Source organism: Antennarius striatus, chromosome 12 (genome assembly GCF_040054535.1).
Source record: "Antennarius striatus isolate MH-2024 chromosome 12, ASM4005453v1, whole genome shotgun sequence".
NCBI classification, from domain to species: Eukaryota; Metazoa; Chordata; class Actinopteri; order Lophiiformes; family Antennariidae; genus Antennarius; species Antennarius striatus.
Window position 1 is genome coordinate 14912344 of NC_090787.1, and position 18302 is coordinate 14930645.

General features: G+C 41.2%; 3 protein-coding genes across 3 annotated transcripts; 2 read left to right on the forward strand and 1 right to left on the reverse strand.

Moving 5' to 3' along the window:
• The first annotated feature begins 88 nt into the window (after positions 1–88).
• On the forward strand, positions 89–4093 carry si:ch211-199f5.1 (protocadherin-8). Its single transcript, XM_068328400.1, has 4 exons — positions 89–2803; positions 2926–3107; positions 3666–3672; positions 3761–4093. Exons 1-4 carry the CDS (start codon positions 338–340, stop codon positions 4091–4093), a joined length of 2988 nt encoding a protein of 995 aa, XP_068184501.1. The 5' UTR covers positions 89–337.
• Positions 4094–5524: 1431 nt separating this feature from the next.
• Positions 5525–8395, forward strand: cnmd (chondromodulin). The gene is made up of 7 exons (XM_068328401.1): positions 5525–5596; positions 5712–5846; positions 6408–6548; positions 6666–6779; positions 6919–7099; positions 7446–7633; positions 8168–8395. Exons 1-7 carry the CDS (start codon positions 5525–5527, stop codon positions 8393–8395), a joined length of 1059 nt encoding a protein of 352 aa, XP_068184502.1.
• Positions 8396–15616: 7221 nt separating this feature from the next.
• Positions 15617–18146, reverse strand: LOC137605030 (endothelin receptor type B-like). Its single transcript, XM_068329354.1, has 7 exons — positions 17730–18146; positions 17482–17594; positions 17087–17291; positions 16666–16806; positions 16444–16577; positions 16256–16364; positions 15617–15718 (listed from the first exon to the last, which is right to left on the reverse strand). The coding sequence occupies exons 1-7, from the start codon at positions 18144–18146 to the stop codon at positions 15617–15619; spliced, it is 1221 nt and encodes a 406-aa protein (XP_068185455.1).
• Positions 18147–18302: the final 156 nt, after the last annotated feature.

An 18302-nucleotide genomic window follows, 5' to 3' on the forward strand; every position in this document is an offset into this window, starting at 1 on the left:
CTATCTTTCTTTCCTTTTTCAATTTTGTAACTTCCTTCAGTGTACACTCTTAAAAGAGGCTTATGGCTCTTTTTTTTTTTTTTTTTTTTTCATAAGGCTGTATTTTTAATTCTAAAGCAAGGGATTGGTCACACTTCGTCTCATTAGCATGAGGAGCTGTATAAACCCCGCCACTGCAGAATTTTGAGCTGTGTTGAAGGCGAGGCAACAAGCGTGTCTGACTGGCTGCGCGCAAGGAGTGAGTAACTTTCACTTCCAGCCAGTTCAGTTCATTAAAGCGGGAGTTGAATGGAGAGCTCAGTCCGGAGGTGAACTGGTCTCATCCCTTCAGTTCACAATGAGGCTGCTTACCGAGGGAAAAATTATTCCGAAGATGATACGGGGCAAATGTATAATTTATTGGCACCGGTGGATTTTTATATTCTCAATCCATCAATTTTTATTTACCTCTCTGGCTCTGTCCGAGGGAAATACTATTCGATACCAGACCAATGAGGAAGGCGCACCAGGTACAATCATCGGAAACCTTGCCAAGGACATGTCCTTGAGTCAGCCTCATTCTTCCAGGACCAATTTCAGGATGATGAAACAATTCAATGATTCATTCATCAAGGTGAGAGAAAGCGATGGAGAACTCAGTGTGGGGGAAAGAATCGACAGGGAAAGACTCTGCAGACACACTCCACAGTGTCTCGTTACTTTTGACGTGGTTAATTTCTCCAAAGACCGCTACAAATTGATCCACGTGGAGGTGGAAATAAAGGACATCAATGACAATTCTCCGGAGTTTCCGAACAAGGAATCTATAGTGGAGATCTCAGAGAATGCAGCGGTGGCGTCCCGGATCCCTTTAGACCCGGCTGTGGATGCTGATGTCGGGTCAAACTACATCCAAAGCTATCAAATTTCTGTCAACAGTCATTTCACCATTGATGTGCTCCTGCGCGCAGATGGGGTTAAATATGCGGAATTGGTGCTAATGAAAGAGCTAGACAGGGAGACTCAGTCATCCTATATTGTCAATCTGGTCGCCACAGATGGAGGAAGCCCGCACAGATCGGGGTCAACGAAGATAACTATAAAAGTGACCGACTTCAATGACAACAGTCCCGTTTTTGACCAGAATAGTTTCTCTGTCACTTTGCCAGAGGACGCGCAGGTTGGCACAGCCATCCTCGACTTGAACGCAGTTGATGCTGATGAGGGGCTGAACGGAGAGGTCGTCTACGGATTCGGAAAACAGGTTTCCCAAGAGATAAGAGAACTTTTCCGAGTGGATAATAAATCGGGTCGCCTGACTCTCAGGAGTCCGGTAGATTTCGAGGACAAAAGGACCTATGAGGTAGACGTGCAGGCGACAGATCTGGGACCGAATCCGACCCCCTCCGTGTGCAAAATCATCATTCACGTCACAGATGTTAATGATAATGCCCCAGAAATCAGCATCACCCCGATGACCTCCATCACCACCGGCATCGCGCACATCAGCGAGGCGGCGGAGAAGGACAGTCTGGTGGCGCTGATCAGCACCTTGGACAGGGACTCGGGTGTGAACAGCCAGGTCCACTGCACATTGTACGGACACGACCACTTTAAACTCCGACAGGCGTACGAGGACAGCTACATGATAGTTACAGCTGCGCCTCTAGACAGGGAGAGGATTAGTGAGTACAACTTGACGGTCATGGCTGAGGATTTTGGGTCACCGCCTCTCAGAAAGATCACCCAGTACACCATTAGACTCAGCGATGAGAATGACAACGCCCCTCACTTTAATAAAGCTGTCACTGAAGTTTCAGTGGTGGAGAATAACCCTCCTGGGTCCTATATCACCACAGTGGAGGCCAGCGACGCAGATCAAGGCAATAATGGCAAAATCACCTATAGACTCGTGGACAGCCTTATCATGGGGTCTCCATTAAACACCTTTGTGTCCCTTAATTCAGTGTCTGGCTCCATATATGCACTTAGAAGTTTTAATTATGAAGTAATGAAGCAGTTGGACGTGCACATCCAAGCAAGTGATGGGGGGTCACCGCAGCTGCAGAGCACAGCTGTCATCAGGCTGAAAATCGTTGATCAGAATGACAACCAACCGTCTATCATCGAGCCGCCGCTCTACAGAGGATCTGCTGAGGTTTTTCTGCCCAAAGATGCACCTGCAGGTTACGTGATAACCCACATTAAGGCCACGGATGCTGATGAAGGCATAAATGCAAAACTGTCCTACAAAATCACAGAGGGCGGTCACCTGGGCTTCTCCATCAACAGAGACACAGGGAAGATGCACGTGAGCAGACAGCTGATGTATGATGTCACGGACAATGTCAAAGTCACAGTGTCAGTAAGTGACGGTGGATCCCCCGCGCTTACCTCCACAGCCATTATACACTTGAGTTTTATAGAAGGAAGTCTACCCAGTATGCCGTCTTTGGCTCAAAATGGCAGTGAGGAGCTCTTTGAATGGGACATGTCCATTGCCATCATAATTGTCCTGGCAGGGAGCTGCTCTCTTCTCCTGCTGGCTATCATTCTCATCACAACCATTTGCAACCGCAGGAAAAAAGAGACAAGGGAGGGGGGGTATGATGAAAAAGAGGACATACCAAATGTGGAAAAAGTGGAAAGTGGTCATATTGATTCATTGATTGCCAACCACAAAGGCAAAGTGTTTGATGCCCATCCATTTCCAGAGAAACCTGCATTGGCCAGCAGCACCACAACAGAGACAGGCTGTGAGGATGGCAGACAGACAACAGGCATATTTGAGCCAAACAGCAGAGCGATGGAGGGTAAATTAAAGGCAAGTGATTTTTTTATTCTTTTTATTTTTTTTACCAGGGATGAAAGTTTTTGCCACAATGAATTTATTGTCTCTCGTGCCTTGACTTCTAATCTATATTGAATGTGTTTGTGTCCTTGCAGGGTTATTCGACGCTGCCAGGATACGGGAAAGAAACAGTCAGACCAATAACGATATGGAAGGGTAATTCATTCACAACGATCTCAGCCAGAGAGCCTCACATCAGCGGCAAGGACAGTGGAAAGGGGGACAGTGACTTCAATGACAGTGATTCTGACATAAGTGGAGATGTGCACAAAAAAGAGTCACCACCAACCAACAGTGAGTGTCTCAAAAATAATTATTAGATAGACATCCTGAGGGAAAAGGAGTCACATTAGAGGATGTGAAGGTGAAAACCATCTGTGATGTGTCTCATAATACAGTGTATGCATTAATCTAATATGTGTGCCATACGGTCTGTGCCTGGGGACAAATATGTAATTTCTAATACACTGGACAGATTATGATGAATAAAATCAAACCAAATTGCATCTATGTGGCCCATTTTAAATCTTCATTCTGTTCAAAGTACTTAAAAGCAGCCGATGAAGCGAAATAAGTGAAAAGTTCCATAAAGACTATTGGACACCATTTAGTGACTGAAACAACAACAAGAACAGATAAGATGATAAAAAGATGAATATTAAATAGTGACACAATCAAAAAAAAAAACTAGAAGAACAATGATAGAATTATAAAATACTACACAGAATAATACGCAATATTATAAATTATGATAAATAAATGTCTAAATGAAAACCACAAACAGTACGATGATGAAACACTATGTAAAAGCTGTTTTTCAGCTCACATGTAAAAGTCTAAATGTCTTCCTGATCACCTGCGCTTCACTCTCAGCATCAAACGCAGTCAACCTGGTGAGCCAGCAAATGTATTGGTCTTTCATCCTGACAGCACTGCTGCTTTCCCACAGGTCTCTGGGCATGTACGAGTGAGTGCAAAGTGTTGGGACACTCCGACCGCTGCTGGAGCCCATCGGCTACAAGGCCTAACACAAGCATGGCCTGTGCACCGCACCTGACCACTTTCTCCAAGACAGCTTCACTTCCTCGGGACACCAGGAAAGACAACTATTACCCAGCTCACGCGCCCAAAACCAACGCTCTGCAAAGTGTGTATGAACAAGTTCAGCACCAGGAGTTTGATTATATTCTTGTCGGACCACCAACACCAGCCAGAATACAAGAAACGGATGAGCTATCCATTCCAGAGTACACAAACTCCTAAAGACTTCAAAACCATCAGAAGCACTTGTGTCTATAAAACTGTACAGTACTTTGATCCTATGTTGAATCATTGCTGTGTTTTGTAGTATGTCGTGTCTTTTGGCTCATATAAGACTGTTCATGTATCATGTGTAATATGCAAGATTTTGTATATTAATATTATATTTTTCATAATAATTTGGTGTAAAGAATTTTATTACACATTTTCAAGAGCATGTGTTACTATTTAAGGGGCATGACCTGTGGACATTGAGGCTGAGAGGAAACTTTCTGCTGTGGAAAAAAAATCTATATGGAAGATGACCGTTTGTGGTAGATTTTTGTCACATTGTTACACAAATAAATGGTTAAAAGCTAAATTGATTTTCTGTTCAGCAACAGTTAAAAAAAATTGTGTGGGCATAGGAAGAGTTCTTATTCCTACAAAAAAAACAACAAAAAAACAACCCAGAATAACCCCGATTATCCAACTGAAAACATTTAATTTGACCTAAAGGCTTAAAAGCTGCAAATAAATAAAAAGTGATCCTTGAGAGATCACAGCTGAATTGATAGCAAGCATAAGCCAGTGTCATGTTCTTTTATAGCACACAATTTAGTTTACTGCACCGCCTCAATTTGCATGCAAATAATGCATTGCTGATCAAATGTTCTCACAATTACAGATTTTTTTTCAAAGGTCAAATAATCCCTTCACCTTTTCTGATTGCCTTCCTGCTTACCAATTAACCATAATATGTGGTTCAATCTGTTTCCAAGCAACAGCAGTGAAGCATATCAGAAATTTTTTTTTCCTTCTTATTTTTCTTCCCTTTTAAGTACAATGATGAGTGAGTAACCCGAAGCTTTAAGCTAACTTTCTGCTGTTGTTGAATCAAGAAAATCTTAATTAGACCAGAGGTATGCTTGCATGTGTAAATGATTGTGTGTGGTCTTGCAAGTCAGTACTGTGTGAGCATATCGTAAGCAAACAGTTCACTCCCACTGACACCTAACAAAGAACAGTATTAAATCTGCAGTATTCATACATAATTAATTGCATGTAATTGACATCTTACTATAAAAGGCAGGTGATTAAATGAAAGACATAAATATATGCTCTGAAGGCATAGTTGACCTAAATGCAATATGTTTCCCCCTCTAAATCTACCTGGAAGTTCACATTAGAGTCTTTAAGCCAACCACCTCATCACTGTCTACAACAGCAGCTCACAACTGCTTCAAATGTCTTGTTTTCATTTAGTACCACAGGATGGCCACCTTGCTTTAGGCAACCTGGACCTACAAGTAACATTAAGATGAAGAATTTGGCTTAAATAATTTATACCAACTGCGCGTCATTGACACCGAAATGTCAAAAAGGCTCCTGGGGTATAACCTGATTCTCCACAGAGAGGCATGCAGTATTAGCTGAGGAATAATAGAGGACATCATGAAAGAGACGGAGGAAAGAGTCCAAAATACCACTCATGGATCACTCTGTATTGAGCGCTGCACCTCTGTGGTAAGACAGCCTTATAAGCGTTTGATTAGATGTATATATAACGACATCCATAATGTAGAATCAATATCTTTCCTTTATGCCTTTTCTTTCACCATATGTTCTGAACTGTGTGAAGGAACAATGCAGGCCAACCTCTTCCGCAGTCAGTCGTCTCCTGAGATTTGGAGCTGTGGCTCTTGTTGTTGCTGCAGTGGTAATGTTGTGTGCATCTATGGCTGCTCTGTACCTGTGGAAAATCAGCGATAAAAATGTAAGTGTCAACTGAGGATTATGCTGTAGTTATTGGAGTGCCCCTTCAATAACAGATAACTCGAGCAAAGGCAAGAAGAAGGCCTGAGGAGGATTTTTTTGGTGGGAAACAGAACGGGAGTGTAAAAATCGTCCTATAATTAAAACTCTTAATTATAGGCATAATTGTACTTTCTTGAGACCGCCACTAGCAATATTCATAGCAACAACTGAGATTCTTTTTTCAATAATCACAATCAAGATTCATACTGTTAAATTGCATCTTTAATTCTATCTCCAACACATACAAACTATTACATATAAATTGCTTCGCATTTGAAAGCTTATTTGTGCCTTATTAAGCTCAACTGTGGGGCAAATATTACTCTCAAGGTCTGCAAAACAATCTCCTGTGGTGCTTTGCTCTTCACTCAGTGTGCTTAAACTACACAAGATTTCTATGAGAGACGCAACATCAACAATTACTATGCAGCGGAAGACTGTTTTCCTCACTTCTATTGAGCTTGCAACAGTGTGATTTACATAACTTGACTAATCAGTCATTCTAACATTTTGCTGCCAGGTTTATAATGTTCGTTACCGTATGAACATCAATGGGGAGGTGAGAGAGGGTTCTGTGGAAATTGATTCTGACAACAACCTGGAGCGATTTAAAACTGGGAGTGGAACTGAAGAAGCTGTGCAGATTCATGACTTTCAAATTGTGAGTGAGTTTGTCCTTGTTCTCTCTTCCTGAGGTAGTTCAGCTGAGACTTTCTGTGTGCTTAGCAAAGTAGCAAAGCTGTGAGTGTAAACATGGCATCTCTGTGATTTGGTGCAGGGAATAACTGGAATCCGCTTCTTTGGAGGAGACAAGTGCTACATAAAATCCCAAATCAAAGCCAACCTTCCCCACATGGGAGCTCACAACAAAGAGTTGCTGATGTTTGACCTGGTATATTCACACTTTTTGATTCAGAACATTGAGCGTTGCGGAAAGAAATTGCAAAAAGGTTCCTCTGCTTGCTATAAACACCATAATTTGTTTTTCCATTTTGGTAATTCAATGAAATTATCTGTTTTGTCCTCACCAGACTCATCAAGTCATTCCAGTGAGGTTTGATGAAGACTCCCTCATATGGGTCTCTGTGGATCAGCCACTAAAAGACACCAGCTTTCTAAGCAACAAAATCCTGGATCTTTGTGGAAATCTTCCCATTTACTGGCTCCAACCTCTTCATCACCATAAAGATTTCACTCTTCTGCCTCCTGCCAGTCAGTTTTCAATAAGACAATCCCATAACACCCACAGCTGGCCTGCTATCACTTTTCTTTTTCTAATTATTATTATTTCATAGTTTATTCTGAGAAATTGTAGAAATAGCTGAAACATACAATCCATTTAGATTCATACACCAAAAAAAAAAAAAAAACCTCTCTGGTCTTGTATCAAGAGACAATGATCTTGAAATATGCAAAAGCGCTTGAAATCACTGCTGCTAATTTAATAATTCAGGACATCTGGGACAGCGCTGACGATGTAGGATTTAGCACTGAGGACATGTAAGGCATCTTGTGGATGTTGACCCAATACTCTTGCCTCTCGTGGCTGCTGTAACAGATGGGGAGAGGAGAAAGAGAGACGTACAGCAATCCAATCGGCAGTTTAACACGGAGGAGACTGAGGCAGCTGCCGGGGACAGGGAGCCGCTGATTCACGCAGCAGATGACACCTCCAGCATTATGGAGGAAGACGAGGGGCTGCGGTCTGCGGAGGGGTCAGCGTACAATCCTGAGAATCCCTATCATGTGAGTAGTAACGTCATCAGCAATGCTGTTTATAATAATTAAGCCTCCAGAGATGGTGAACGTTTGATTAACTGTCAAGAGACATATACCGAACCCTGAAGCAACCCTCAAAGTAACATTATGAATTGAAGTTTCTCTGTTTGTCAACACTTTTACAGATGACTTCATAACACCATCCTCAAGATACCAGCCTTGTTAAAAATGTATCCTACACAGAAATAGCAGTACATTGTGTGGAAATGTGTTATCCTGGATTTAGTCCACCTGTCAGCTCTGGGCATATACTGCTCCTACTGCTGAGTGGGTGTCATATTAGCTGCTATTATAACAGGTCACAGGGGTAACAACCGCCATTCCAAGTTGATGAACTTGTGAACTAAAGTGAAGATTCCCATCGGTTATAAAAATTCACGTTGCCTGAGAGAACTGTGGGCATGTGTGCCCGCCTATGAGAGGTTTATGAAAACATCTTAATTGCAAATGAGTGTAAATTTAGATCCATATTATAATATTAACATTATTTCAATACTGCAGCGCAGCAGAGGGGCTGGAGAGCGAGGCACCGTGACCTTTGACACCATGTTAGACCACCGGGGAATCTGCTGTGCAGCGTGCGAACGCAGCTACACTCACTGCCAGAGAATATGCCAACCCCTGCAAGGCTACTGGCCTTGGCCCTACAACTACAGAGGATGCCAGGTAGCTTGTCGGGTCATTATGCCCTGTCGCTGGTGGGTGGCACGCATTTTAGGAATTGCATAAGAAAATTCATCTTTGTCTTTTCAATAGAATCAAAAGATTTCTGTATTTTATTTTACATGCAGTTCTTTTTTTTTTTCTTATGATACCATAGCGGTATTTGCTAGAATAAATCCAGATCATGATGAAACATCTGATCTACAAACTATGATGAATCCAAAGATAATATCTTATTTTCAAACATATGTTTTGATTTGTATGCAGACGCTACTTCTTCTAAAAAAAACTGTAAAACCGTAAGGCGTACATGTTATATTTCTATTGGCAGTAACAGCCCAATAAATGAGCACAGTATTGCATCATCTCACTTGAAGGCTTCACACACTATGTTGAATATAAAATATGGGATTGAATCCAAAGGATCTGAAAATCATGTACCTGTTCTAATTGAGCAGGTTTGAATAAATTGTAAACATTCTATATGCTGGCTTTGATGTATATATTTTTTATGTGTCACATCTTGTTTCCATGGTTCCACTGGGCGAGCTCTTGATAAAATTAAAGTGACAGCAGCAGTTGCCATAACTTCCATTCACAGCTCAGACTCAGTTTGAGGGCAATGCAATTTGTGCACACTGACGTATGCATTGATGTGAACTAATGTGAGTTAGGTGTCATAGCAATGATGGAAAATATTTCCACCGAGGTGATTTTTATTATTTAATATATAAATGCATGTTATCTTATATAGAAAGAGAGGAATGCGGATGATACATCACAAAATAAGGTGATCACACAGCTTTCACACAGCTGTCATCTCAGCTTTAGGTCTGGGCTATTCTGACTATCTCAAAATCAAAAGAAATCAGATTACTATCTGAAAAACCATATGCCAACTTCCTAAATAATTGAAAGGAATCATGTTGCGATCAAGACGATTTCACAGAGGGTGATCCAGACACGTCAAATTACAACAGATGTGAAATTACAGCATATCTGCTACTGAAGCCATATTTGAAACTCTGAAGCAGTGCAAGAAAACAACACAAAGAGATGCTTGTCTCTTTGCTTGGAGATCTTTCCTGGTTTCCATGGGGGTGGAGGTGCTTATCACATCTGCAGTGCTGATAAGACGGCCTCTGTGCTTCCGTAGGCGATATAATATTAATCCCTCTCCCACGTCTGCAGATGCACTTAAAGGAAGGTGACAAGCATGACATATCCAGGACCTCCTGATGGCTTGTGCTCTGGAGTGCAGCCGCTAAAAGAGCCCCAAGTACCCTCAAGTGATGTAAATTTGCAGGGGGAGTCCAATTTCCATCACAGCACTGTCACTGCCATGGTCATTAAACTAAATCATCCCGCTGTGTGTCACACAGCTCCCATTTTAAAGTCCCCTCAATAATGGAGTTATACTTGGACTGCAGATTGCAGCACAACAGTGAAAGTCAGCAGCTGTAAGAGTATCATGCACAATATTTCATCTTTAAAAATCACAGGCTATGATGCAAGAGTTGAAATTATTAATTAATTCCAAGGCTGTTAGCACCTTAGTTAAACCAGCTGTGGTTCAACACGGCTCCGCATAACCTCTAAAGTTAGGAGCTGCAGCTGAATTGTAAATATGATGTTACGTGCCGGTTGCTGGTGGCAGATTCCTTGGGTTTCACTCGGAATATGTTGATACAGCAGCACAAGACGGAGAGCTTTAAGCTAGACAAAAGATGAAAAACACAAAGCAAAAAAGACAAAAACACATCACCACAAGCAACAACTCAAAATGGTATTTAAACAGAGAAAAAATACATGGCTCAGAACAACAACAGTTTTGTTATCCCGAGGCTCTGTTTCTAAAAAACTTGTTTCCTATTGCCATTCCTCTCCTGAGAAGAGAAATGCAACCCCATTGAGTAGAAAAGACGAATGTGTTGGAGAGCATATTCAGCGTGTGAGACAGTGGTGCCTTTTTGTTTGTCTCCCCTCTGGAGCCAAGCTTACCCTGGGAGCCCGGCAGGCCAGGGAATAAACAGAGCTTTGTGAGCACTGACCCACTGTGCCCAGCAGCCAGACTGCAAACTGCCATTCCTGAGCTAATAGGAAACCACAGAAAACGAGTCTGCAGCAGCCAACGGTGGGGGAGCTTTTCTAACATCCACCTGTGCTTTCATCATCACCCATCAAAATAAGCACAGCCAGACGCAGCATTCCGGCAACCAAAAAAAATCAAAAACTTTTCCATCAGCATCTCCCTGGCACCAACACCCACAATACATTTGGGAAACCGTAGCTGCTTAATTTATTTTGTGGCATGTATTTGTGTTAATCAAGCTAATACTCTCACTAGAGTGCCGTATGAAAACATCAATGGCTTGTCATAAATTTGCCTGCTGTTGCCCAAGAGTCATCAGAAGTGTGAAGTGAACCACTCTGGTAAACACGTCCTACATTTGATTACATGTTTTCCATTATATCCAGACATGAATGAAATGAACAGGAGTGACATTCCATTTTGCACCTTAACCAGAACACAGAAATCCTTTTAGGCTGGTTCATTATGTTTTTCCGCCAGACAGCATTGCAATACACTTTGGTGGCTCTGTGAAAAACCTGTAACCCACAGTTTTGCACATGCAATAACAACCCAAGCGACAAACATTTGTCTTTTCTATTCTCCCGAATGGTCAGAAATAACATAGCTCGACGATAAAGGGGTGTGTGAGAGGCTGTGTGTGCGCGTGTGTGTGTGTGCGTGTGTGTGTGTGTGTGTGTGTGTGTGTGTGTGTGTGTGTGTGTGTGTGTGTGTGTGTGGGCTGGTAAATGCTTTTTAATCCCATGGTTGAGTGACCACTTGCAGCTCTGCCCGGTTGTCTGGGTCTGCCTGCTATTTGCATTTTTCTCTGAAGTTTCTTTGCTATTGGCTGAGAGACCCACAAGACCTTCTCTCTCTCTCCCTCTTTCCCTCTGCTTCACACGTATACACACACACACACACACACACACACACAAACACACACACACTCACCCTCCCTCCCTCCTATTTAGTATGCAAGCCCCGAGGGCCTACTAATTAAATGTGTGCTTGTATTGTAAAGGAAGTCCATCATGTTTACATTATTAAGTTAAAACTGTAAATATGTCTATTGGGCTACCTAAAATACATGAGCTATGCTTTTTCTGTCATGAAACATTACAGCAATTGTCCTCGGTGAGTCAATTACTCTGCACACACTGCAGGGATTTTTTTTTTTCTTCTGTGTATTGCACTTGGTTGCATTGTCTGCACTCAAATAAAAAAACCTGTAGTGCTGTACAGGTCTAAATTGGACACAGTGCTGGAAACAGCACCATTGTTTTCCCAGGGACAAACTGTATATTTGACAGTAAGTGTGGTGAAGGCATCCAACCTGCAGATGATGTCAAGGGTACCTCACAGGAGGTGGATAATTATCTTTATAAAACAGCAGGTGTGGGCTCTGTGAGAAGACTTTTTTATGAGCAGTGACACACATTATACAACCTCACCCATGTCATCATTTTCTTCAGCTCTGTGAGTGATATTAAAAAAACATGCCAATGGGCTCAATATGAAAAGATTCTCGATCTGAATATGGCATTTGTCAAAAAGCTTCAGTCACCACCAGGATGTACCACAGAACGTACACATCCTCCGGTGGGGTGCTTAAAAAGAGCTATAGATAGCTCAAAGCAGAATCAAATCAAAACTTCACTTGTACAAACTGTAAAAAAAAATAAAAAAAAATAAAAAAGGCTTTACCACAAAGCAATGTCAAGAGGCTTGCTACATGAAAGCAGAAGTTGTCCAAAGAGTTGTGGGAAGTACTGACAAAGTTTATGAGAATAAAGTAAATGTGTTTTTAATCCTCAGCAGCACGTGCAACAATGAGGGAGCCTGAGCCCTTAGATATGTCACCCCGGGGGCAGGCTCTATACTTAAGGCTTACAACGGCCTCATTATCTTCCTCAACTCACATCAGATCCTAGCAGCAGTTTGTCACAGACAGGCTCCTCTCTGCCAGTAGGCATCAGACCAATCCTCCTGTAACACTACTGTACATAATTGCCATATGGCCGGCATTTTGAGCCAGACTGAAGACTAAAAAACCCTCCAGGCTGATTCCCCAGATAACTAAATGAATATTTTATCTCATTTCCATCTAATTTGCACCATATTATTATACAGAACTGAAAAATTTAATTAATTGATAGAACAGATCAAACACAGGTTTACACTTTGATTTTCGGGAGCTGTTATTTTGATAATATGCATGACTTCCCCCCCCCCCATCCCAGGATTGTAACTCTCCCAGAATTTCAGCATATCTGTATGGAAATACTATAATAAAACTTACAGCAAATTAATAACTGTCAGTGCACATGAAATGCTTGTCTTGGTTTGTGTGAGCAGTTCCAGTAAAGGAGTCCCTTTACCTGCCACTCTGCTGATTAATTAATTTCACAGTTTAATTAAATCAACAGTCTGGGGAGTCTGGGTGGCTCCGCGGGGAGCCCTATCTGAGCCTTGTGTGAACAGAGATTACTAAAGGTCTCACAGACACACTCTCTTGCTGGTGTTGACTCTGACGTCACCCTTCTCTGGATACCGGGGCATAATTGTGTCACTGTCAACTGGCAGCTGTGAGTTTTTACTGCTAGGACATGAATACTGTGCACTATTCACTGGTTATCTCCTGGAAGATTCATTAATGAAGGCGAATCAACCGTTTGACAGCATCGATCAAGCACAAAAGTGATTTGACAGAAGATGCCGAAACAAGCTGCTGTGGCACATGAACCTTGAAGTTTTGTTTTTGTGAAGTCATTCGAATGCGTGAACGTAGAATTGAAATGATCAAAAGTGACATGAAAATATGACGTGAAACCAATTTAAAAAAGTCAAGCAGAAAAACGAGGAGATAGCACAATAAAATAAATGTAGCTATAATAATAATAAAAATAAATAAAAAATAAAAATATGTAGAAGATTTTACATGGAGAGTCTCTCTCTAAATCAAATACAGCACAGAATGGCTTCATCTAAAATGAATATATTGAATTCCCATATCGTGTCCCATAACACAGTTGTATGTCCTAGTCAAAGAGACACAGAGACAAGAGGATGCATACCAGAGCAGGCAGGATGTCTGCGTAGGTTAGGAAACACACATGTAGTCTCTCTGATCTCCTGAAACAAGTCTTTGGTGTCTCTAATCACAGACTAGAAAGGCACACATACAGAGCTCGACAAGACACGAGTCGTCACATAGCTGCCCTCTGGGTTCTGACAATATTAGAGAAAAGTTAAAGAAAATCAATCATTTCATCCAGAGCTGCTCCAAAGTTCAGTGGTTCCTTCTTTGGGACTGTACCTACTCTGGGTCTCGGTAATCCATCAAGCAGTTAAGCATAATTGACAAAAACGTTCAAAGCGCCTGTTCATACAATGTTAAAAAAAAAAAGAAGAACTTTTATCAAATTTCATCCACATCTATCAAGCATTGTAAAAAAAAAAATATTGCTATGTTTAGAAGGAGGAAAAAAGAACTCCTAGTTCCGCCCATTTATGCAGATCCAACATTAGCAGGTTCTTCCCCTGCCAGCCGCCCCCCAATGAGATTCATGAATATCTGTGAAGCAGATTGGAGTGATCCTGGTAACAGTCAAACAAAGCAGAATGATCAATTAACCACTTTGGCAACAGAAGGTAAAATAAAAAAAACAACCATACTTTCAGTCAGATCGCTCTAATTTGTTGTTTCACTGCAGGTTAAAAATAAAATATTATGGGATTTCTGAGCACTATGATATATTATACCTACATACGCTTAATTCTAAAAGGATTACGTCGATGTTTCCCAATCAGACATAGTAACAGTCCTAAACCTGATCACTGCTCCGCAGTGATTAAAGGCAGAGGAAAGCAAAGATAATCAATTAGGATGACAGCCTGCTGGTTTGATGTGACACAGAAGCAGCATTTCCTTAAGCTTTGTATATGAAGAGCCAGGAGATATCAAAGCGACGAACACATGGTTATTGGTTTATACGATCACAGTTAAATTGTTACGTCTAATTCTTTAATCAGAAACCAGCTCAAGAGTGTAGCACTCCAAGTTGTGTTTACAAAGTAAAAAAATATGAAAGAATGTAAGATTAAAGTTTAATTTATCTATTGATTAAATTGAATTCTTCCACTGAGAGGTTATTACAATTAAAATAATAATAATGTCTGAAGAATCACAGGCATCACAGGCATTTACATGCTTTTATTTAAACAATCTGAATCAGACAAGGTAAACTTTTTCAGTCATTTCAGCACACAGCATCAAGACAGTTTTGCAGACTGATACAGGTTTAGCTAGAAGAACGGCGCTCTATTTTGTGCTTGCCTTGTCCTGTGACAGGAAGACCTATCAGGTGCTCATCTCTACCCCGCCCCATCCTCCTCCTGACCTCATTCTGTCATTTTCATTTTCTTTCTTCACCACTCTCAGGTCTTTCATAAAGTGTCTCCATGCATTACACATTTAACAATGTATTAAAAGTAGGGCACCATCAATCAGTCATTTGGTAGCAGAGACAGAATCTACTTGTGGCACCGATTTGATGTGTTTTTCAAGATTTGACAATGAAAGGAAGGCTGTAATCTCTTATGCTGCTGTGTCAGGGAATCCGAACAGAGACGAACGCACGCGTTTGCGCGCTAATGAAGCATCTCACCCTGTGAACTAATAGTTCTAATTCCCGTTCTCTTGACTTCCCACAGCAGTGTCCTGCCACAATCCGGAAACAGAATCGAAATGATATTCATGCAGGGGGTAAACTGTGACGAGATTTCGGTCGATGGGATGCCAGCTTAACATTGTGCCCAAAACAGTGATTTGAGAACTGTGATGCATGATACAGGAGAGGTACTAGGTAAAGTCTGATGTAATGGTTGGGAGTGAGTCAAGCCCCAGGGGCAAATAGTCTGAACAGCCTGACTCCAGGTTGCACATGCCACAGCAGATGTTCAACAGATGACAGCAGCACAGAAGACAACAATGTATCTCATTCACAAGGTATCATTAATACGATGGCGTGTCAAGGTTGCAGAGATCTCCACACGGCTGCTTTGATAGGCTTATAAAACAAAGAAATATTAAAGAACTCTCTCAAGAGCTTTTCACAATTCCTGACTAGATTTGTTAACGCTAGTGAGTTTTTTTTTTCTCTCCTGTTCAGGTGGAGGTGTGGAAGTCTGTTTATGAGCTTTGATGTTGCAGCTCATGCTCTAAGGCGTGATCCTGCATTCTGGACTTCAAAAACAGACTGCACATCGTCACGGGCATCAGCTTGAAGAGGCAGACGCCAGCCGCACAGGCACGCCTGGAGGACCACACGCGCAAAGACATTCAGTCAAAGGAGAACACACATTCACCGTCAGCTTCACAGTGGCACATTGTTTGCAGCGTTATTTCAGAAGAATTGGTAATTCTTTGTCTGCTGCAGTAAGTTAAAAAAAAAAATTTGAAAAAAAAAAAAATCACGACAGCTAAAACACATCAAAGAATGTTTTAGACTTATCCTTCTGCGCAAGTAATACATGAAGGCTTTTAAAATATTTTCCCTTGAAAACTAACTTGAAGCTACATAAAACGTTGGTTTAATTCACTGAAAACTAAATCCTTGCAGATAGCGAAGAGATGATGTTTTCCCCAAACTACTCATTATCCCCTCAGGTCAACGCTCGCTCCTGTCTGGCGGTTTCAGAGACATGACTTCATATGTCCTTGATGACACATGATAGGTCATCCGATGCTTTACTTTCCCCCCTTCCAGATTTCTCTGAAATCATATAGTGATCAACGGAGCAACAATTGGAAAAAGAAACATTAAAAAAAACCAGTATGGTGGCATATTTACCCTGAAATGTAGATTAAATCTCTTGCTGACTATGTACAGGGCAATTGGATTGATGCAAGAATTAAGAGATGCCATGTTGATGGCAAAATAGTCCAAGACTAGAAAGATGCTGAAAAATGGAATAAACATAGATATTAGACGACCTTACTCTTAACAATGAAAAATGGTGATGAATTATTCATTCTTACCTCAGGAGCTGACATCTATTAGGATCTTTCTCATCATATGTGGTTAATTTTAGGATTCTGCTCAGGTACAGAGGAAACCAACAAAGTGCAAACACAACCACCAGGCAGAAGACTGTTTTTGCAACTTCCCGTCTCTTAAAAGGAAAGCTGTGATCATTGAAGTTACATCAAAATGAGCAAAAATGAGATGCAAAAATATGCTTAACAGAGTCAACTAGTAACCTGCTTGGTGTGGTCGCATAATGTGTTATCAGTGGTCTTCAGCATTTTCCTGGTCATTAGCGTGTAGAAGACGGCTGTCCAAGCCAGTGGCATGCAAAAGTAGAAGCCAAAGAGCCACCAGTCCTTTACTTGTTTATAAAACTGTTGATTAAAAACAACAAGATTGATCAGACGTGATGCCCAATAGCTGCAACATGCGTAAAACGATAGCTCTGTCATAGCTTTATATAAATTTACAAAGTAATCGACTGAAAACACAGAGAGTATTTCAGTTGAAATCAGGAAAAATAATGGCGCTGAACAGAAAAGAGAGAATAGATTATTAATGTTATCTCCTAGCAGCACGTACTGCTGTACAGATGCGAAAGACAATCAAATGAAAACACATGTTGATGATATTTGTTTTACCCTGTTGCATTACCTGCATGAACTGTGTGTTTTGATAGGGATGAAGCAAACATATCCTCAGATGCTTGTCTTTATAGTCCATTGTTATCATATCAAAGCCGACAACTTCAGGCACAGCCAGCAGGATAGAAATAACCCATATTAGTGTTATTTCGATTGCAGTCCATGCTGAAATCCCGATGCCTTTGATTCGATTCCAGGATACTACGGCTCGGTATCTGCTAAAATCAATGAAAAATATTGTGGCTCTGGGGGATTTTTTTTTTTCTGTAGAAATGATGCATTTTTCAGTTAAGAGCATTTCAAGGGCTTATACTAAACAAATCTGTCTGCTTGATGACATACAGATAGTAGCCAGCAAACAGTGTTTTCTTGTAAGCCAAAGAACACTGCCGCTTATCATTGTACCTGTCAACACTCAAAGCGCATAAGCTCAACACAGTAATTCCAACAGAGGTCTTCTGGATGAAGGGGACAAGTTTGCACGGGATGACACCAAATGGCCAATCTTCTGCCATAAGCTGAAACAAAAACAAAGGATAATGTCAGCAAAGAGAATCAATTCAAGGTGAGACTGAAGTTATAAATTACACAGAAAAAGGATGTGATGCTGCAGTGTCTCATTGTGACGGCGCTGCATGGACTGAATAACTCACCCTGTATGTGTTGACTGGAATGTCGACCACGATGTGGATGAGATCGCCCAAAGCAAGACTTGCAATGAGAATGTTCGGTCCACTTCTCATGTATTTGTTTACATATATTATTTTCAGCAAGGCTGAATTGCCTACTACTCCAACAACAAAAACAACAACAGATACCACAGTATTGACATATTTGAATGCATCTCTGATTCCAGCCGACTCCAGGCACATAGGAGGGTGAGGTGTTTTTGGCCCTGCCATTTGGTCTGGATGAATTGAGCCGTTGGATGTTTGTTTTTCATGTATTAAAAGACCAGAGGAGGCTGTTCCTGAAAGCTCAATTACAGCAAATGGTTTTAAATTCTGATCACTGGCCTCACTTTTGATGAGAATATTTCCCAAACAAAGAAAGAAAGCCAAGGTCCACATTGTTGATGATTTCCTCAAAACGCTCTGAAAGGTTTTTGCCAGCACTGGAGTGAAAATGAGAGTGAAAATAATTAGTGCAGCATCTCAGCCTTGAGATTTGCAGTAAGCATTTGGACGAGGAATTGGATTAATTTTATTTATGGATCAAAAGGCAGC

Coding starts and splice junctions, on each gene's coding strand:
- si:ch211-199f5.1 (XM_068328400.1), top strand. CDS start 338: ATGAGGCTGCTTACCGAGGGAAAAATTATTCCGAAGATGATACGGGGC. Junction 2,804..2,925: donor CGATGGAGGGTAAATTAAAG/GCAAGTGATTTT, acceptor GTGTCCTTGCAG/GGTTATTCGACGCTGCCAGG.
- cnmd (XM_068328401.1), top strand. CDS start 5,525: ATGAAAGAGACGGAGGAAAGAGTCCAAAATACCACTCATGGATCACTC. Junction 5,597..5,711: donor TTGAGCGCTGCACCTCTGTG/GTAAGACAGCCT, acceptor AACTGTGTGAAG/GAACAATGCAGGCCAACCTC. Junction 7,100..7,445: donor CACTCTTCTGCCTCCTGCCA/GTCAGTTTTCAA, acceptor CTGCTGTAACAG/ATGGGGAGAGGAGAAAGAGA.
- LOC137605030 (XM_068329354.1), bottom strand. CDS start 18,146: ATGTGGACCTTGGCTTTCTTTCTTTGTTTGGGAAATATTCTCATCAAA. Junction 17,595..17,729: donor TTCCAGTCAACACATACAGG/GTGAGTTATTCA, acceptor TTTTTGTTTCAG/CTTATGGCAGAAGATTGGCC. Junction 16,365..16,443: donor AATAGATGTCAGCTCCTGAG/GTAAGAATGAAT, acceptor TCCATTTTTCAG/CATCTTTCTAGTCTTGGACT.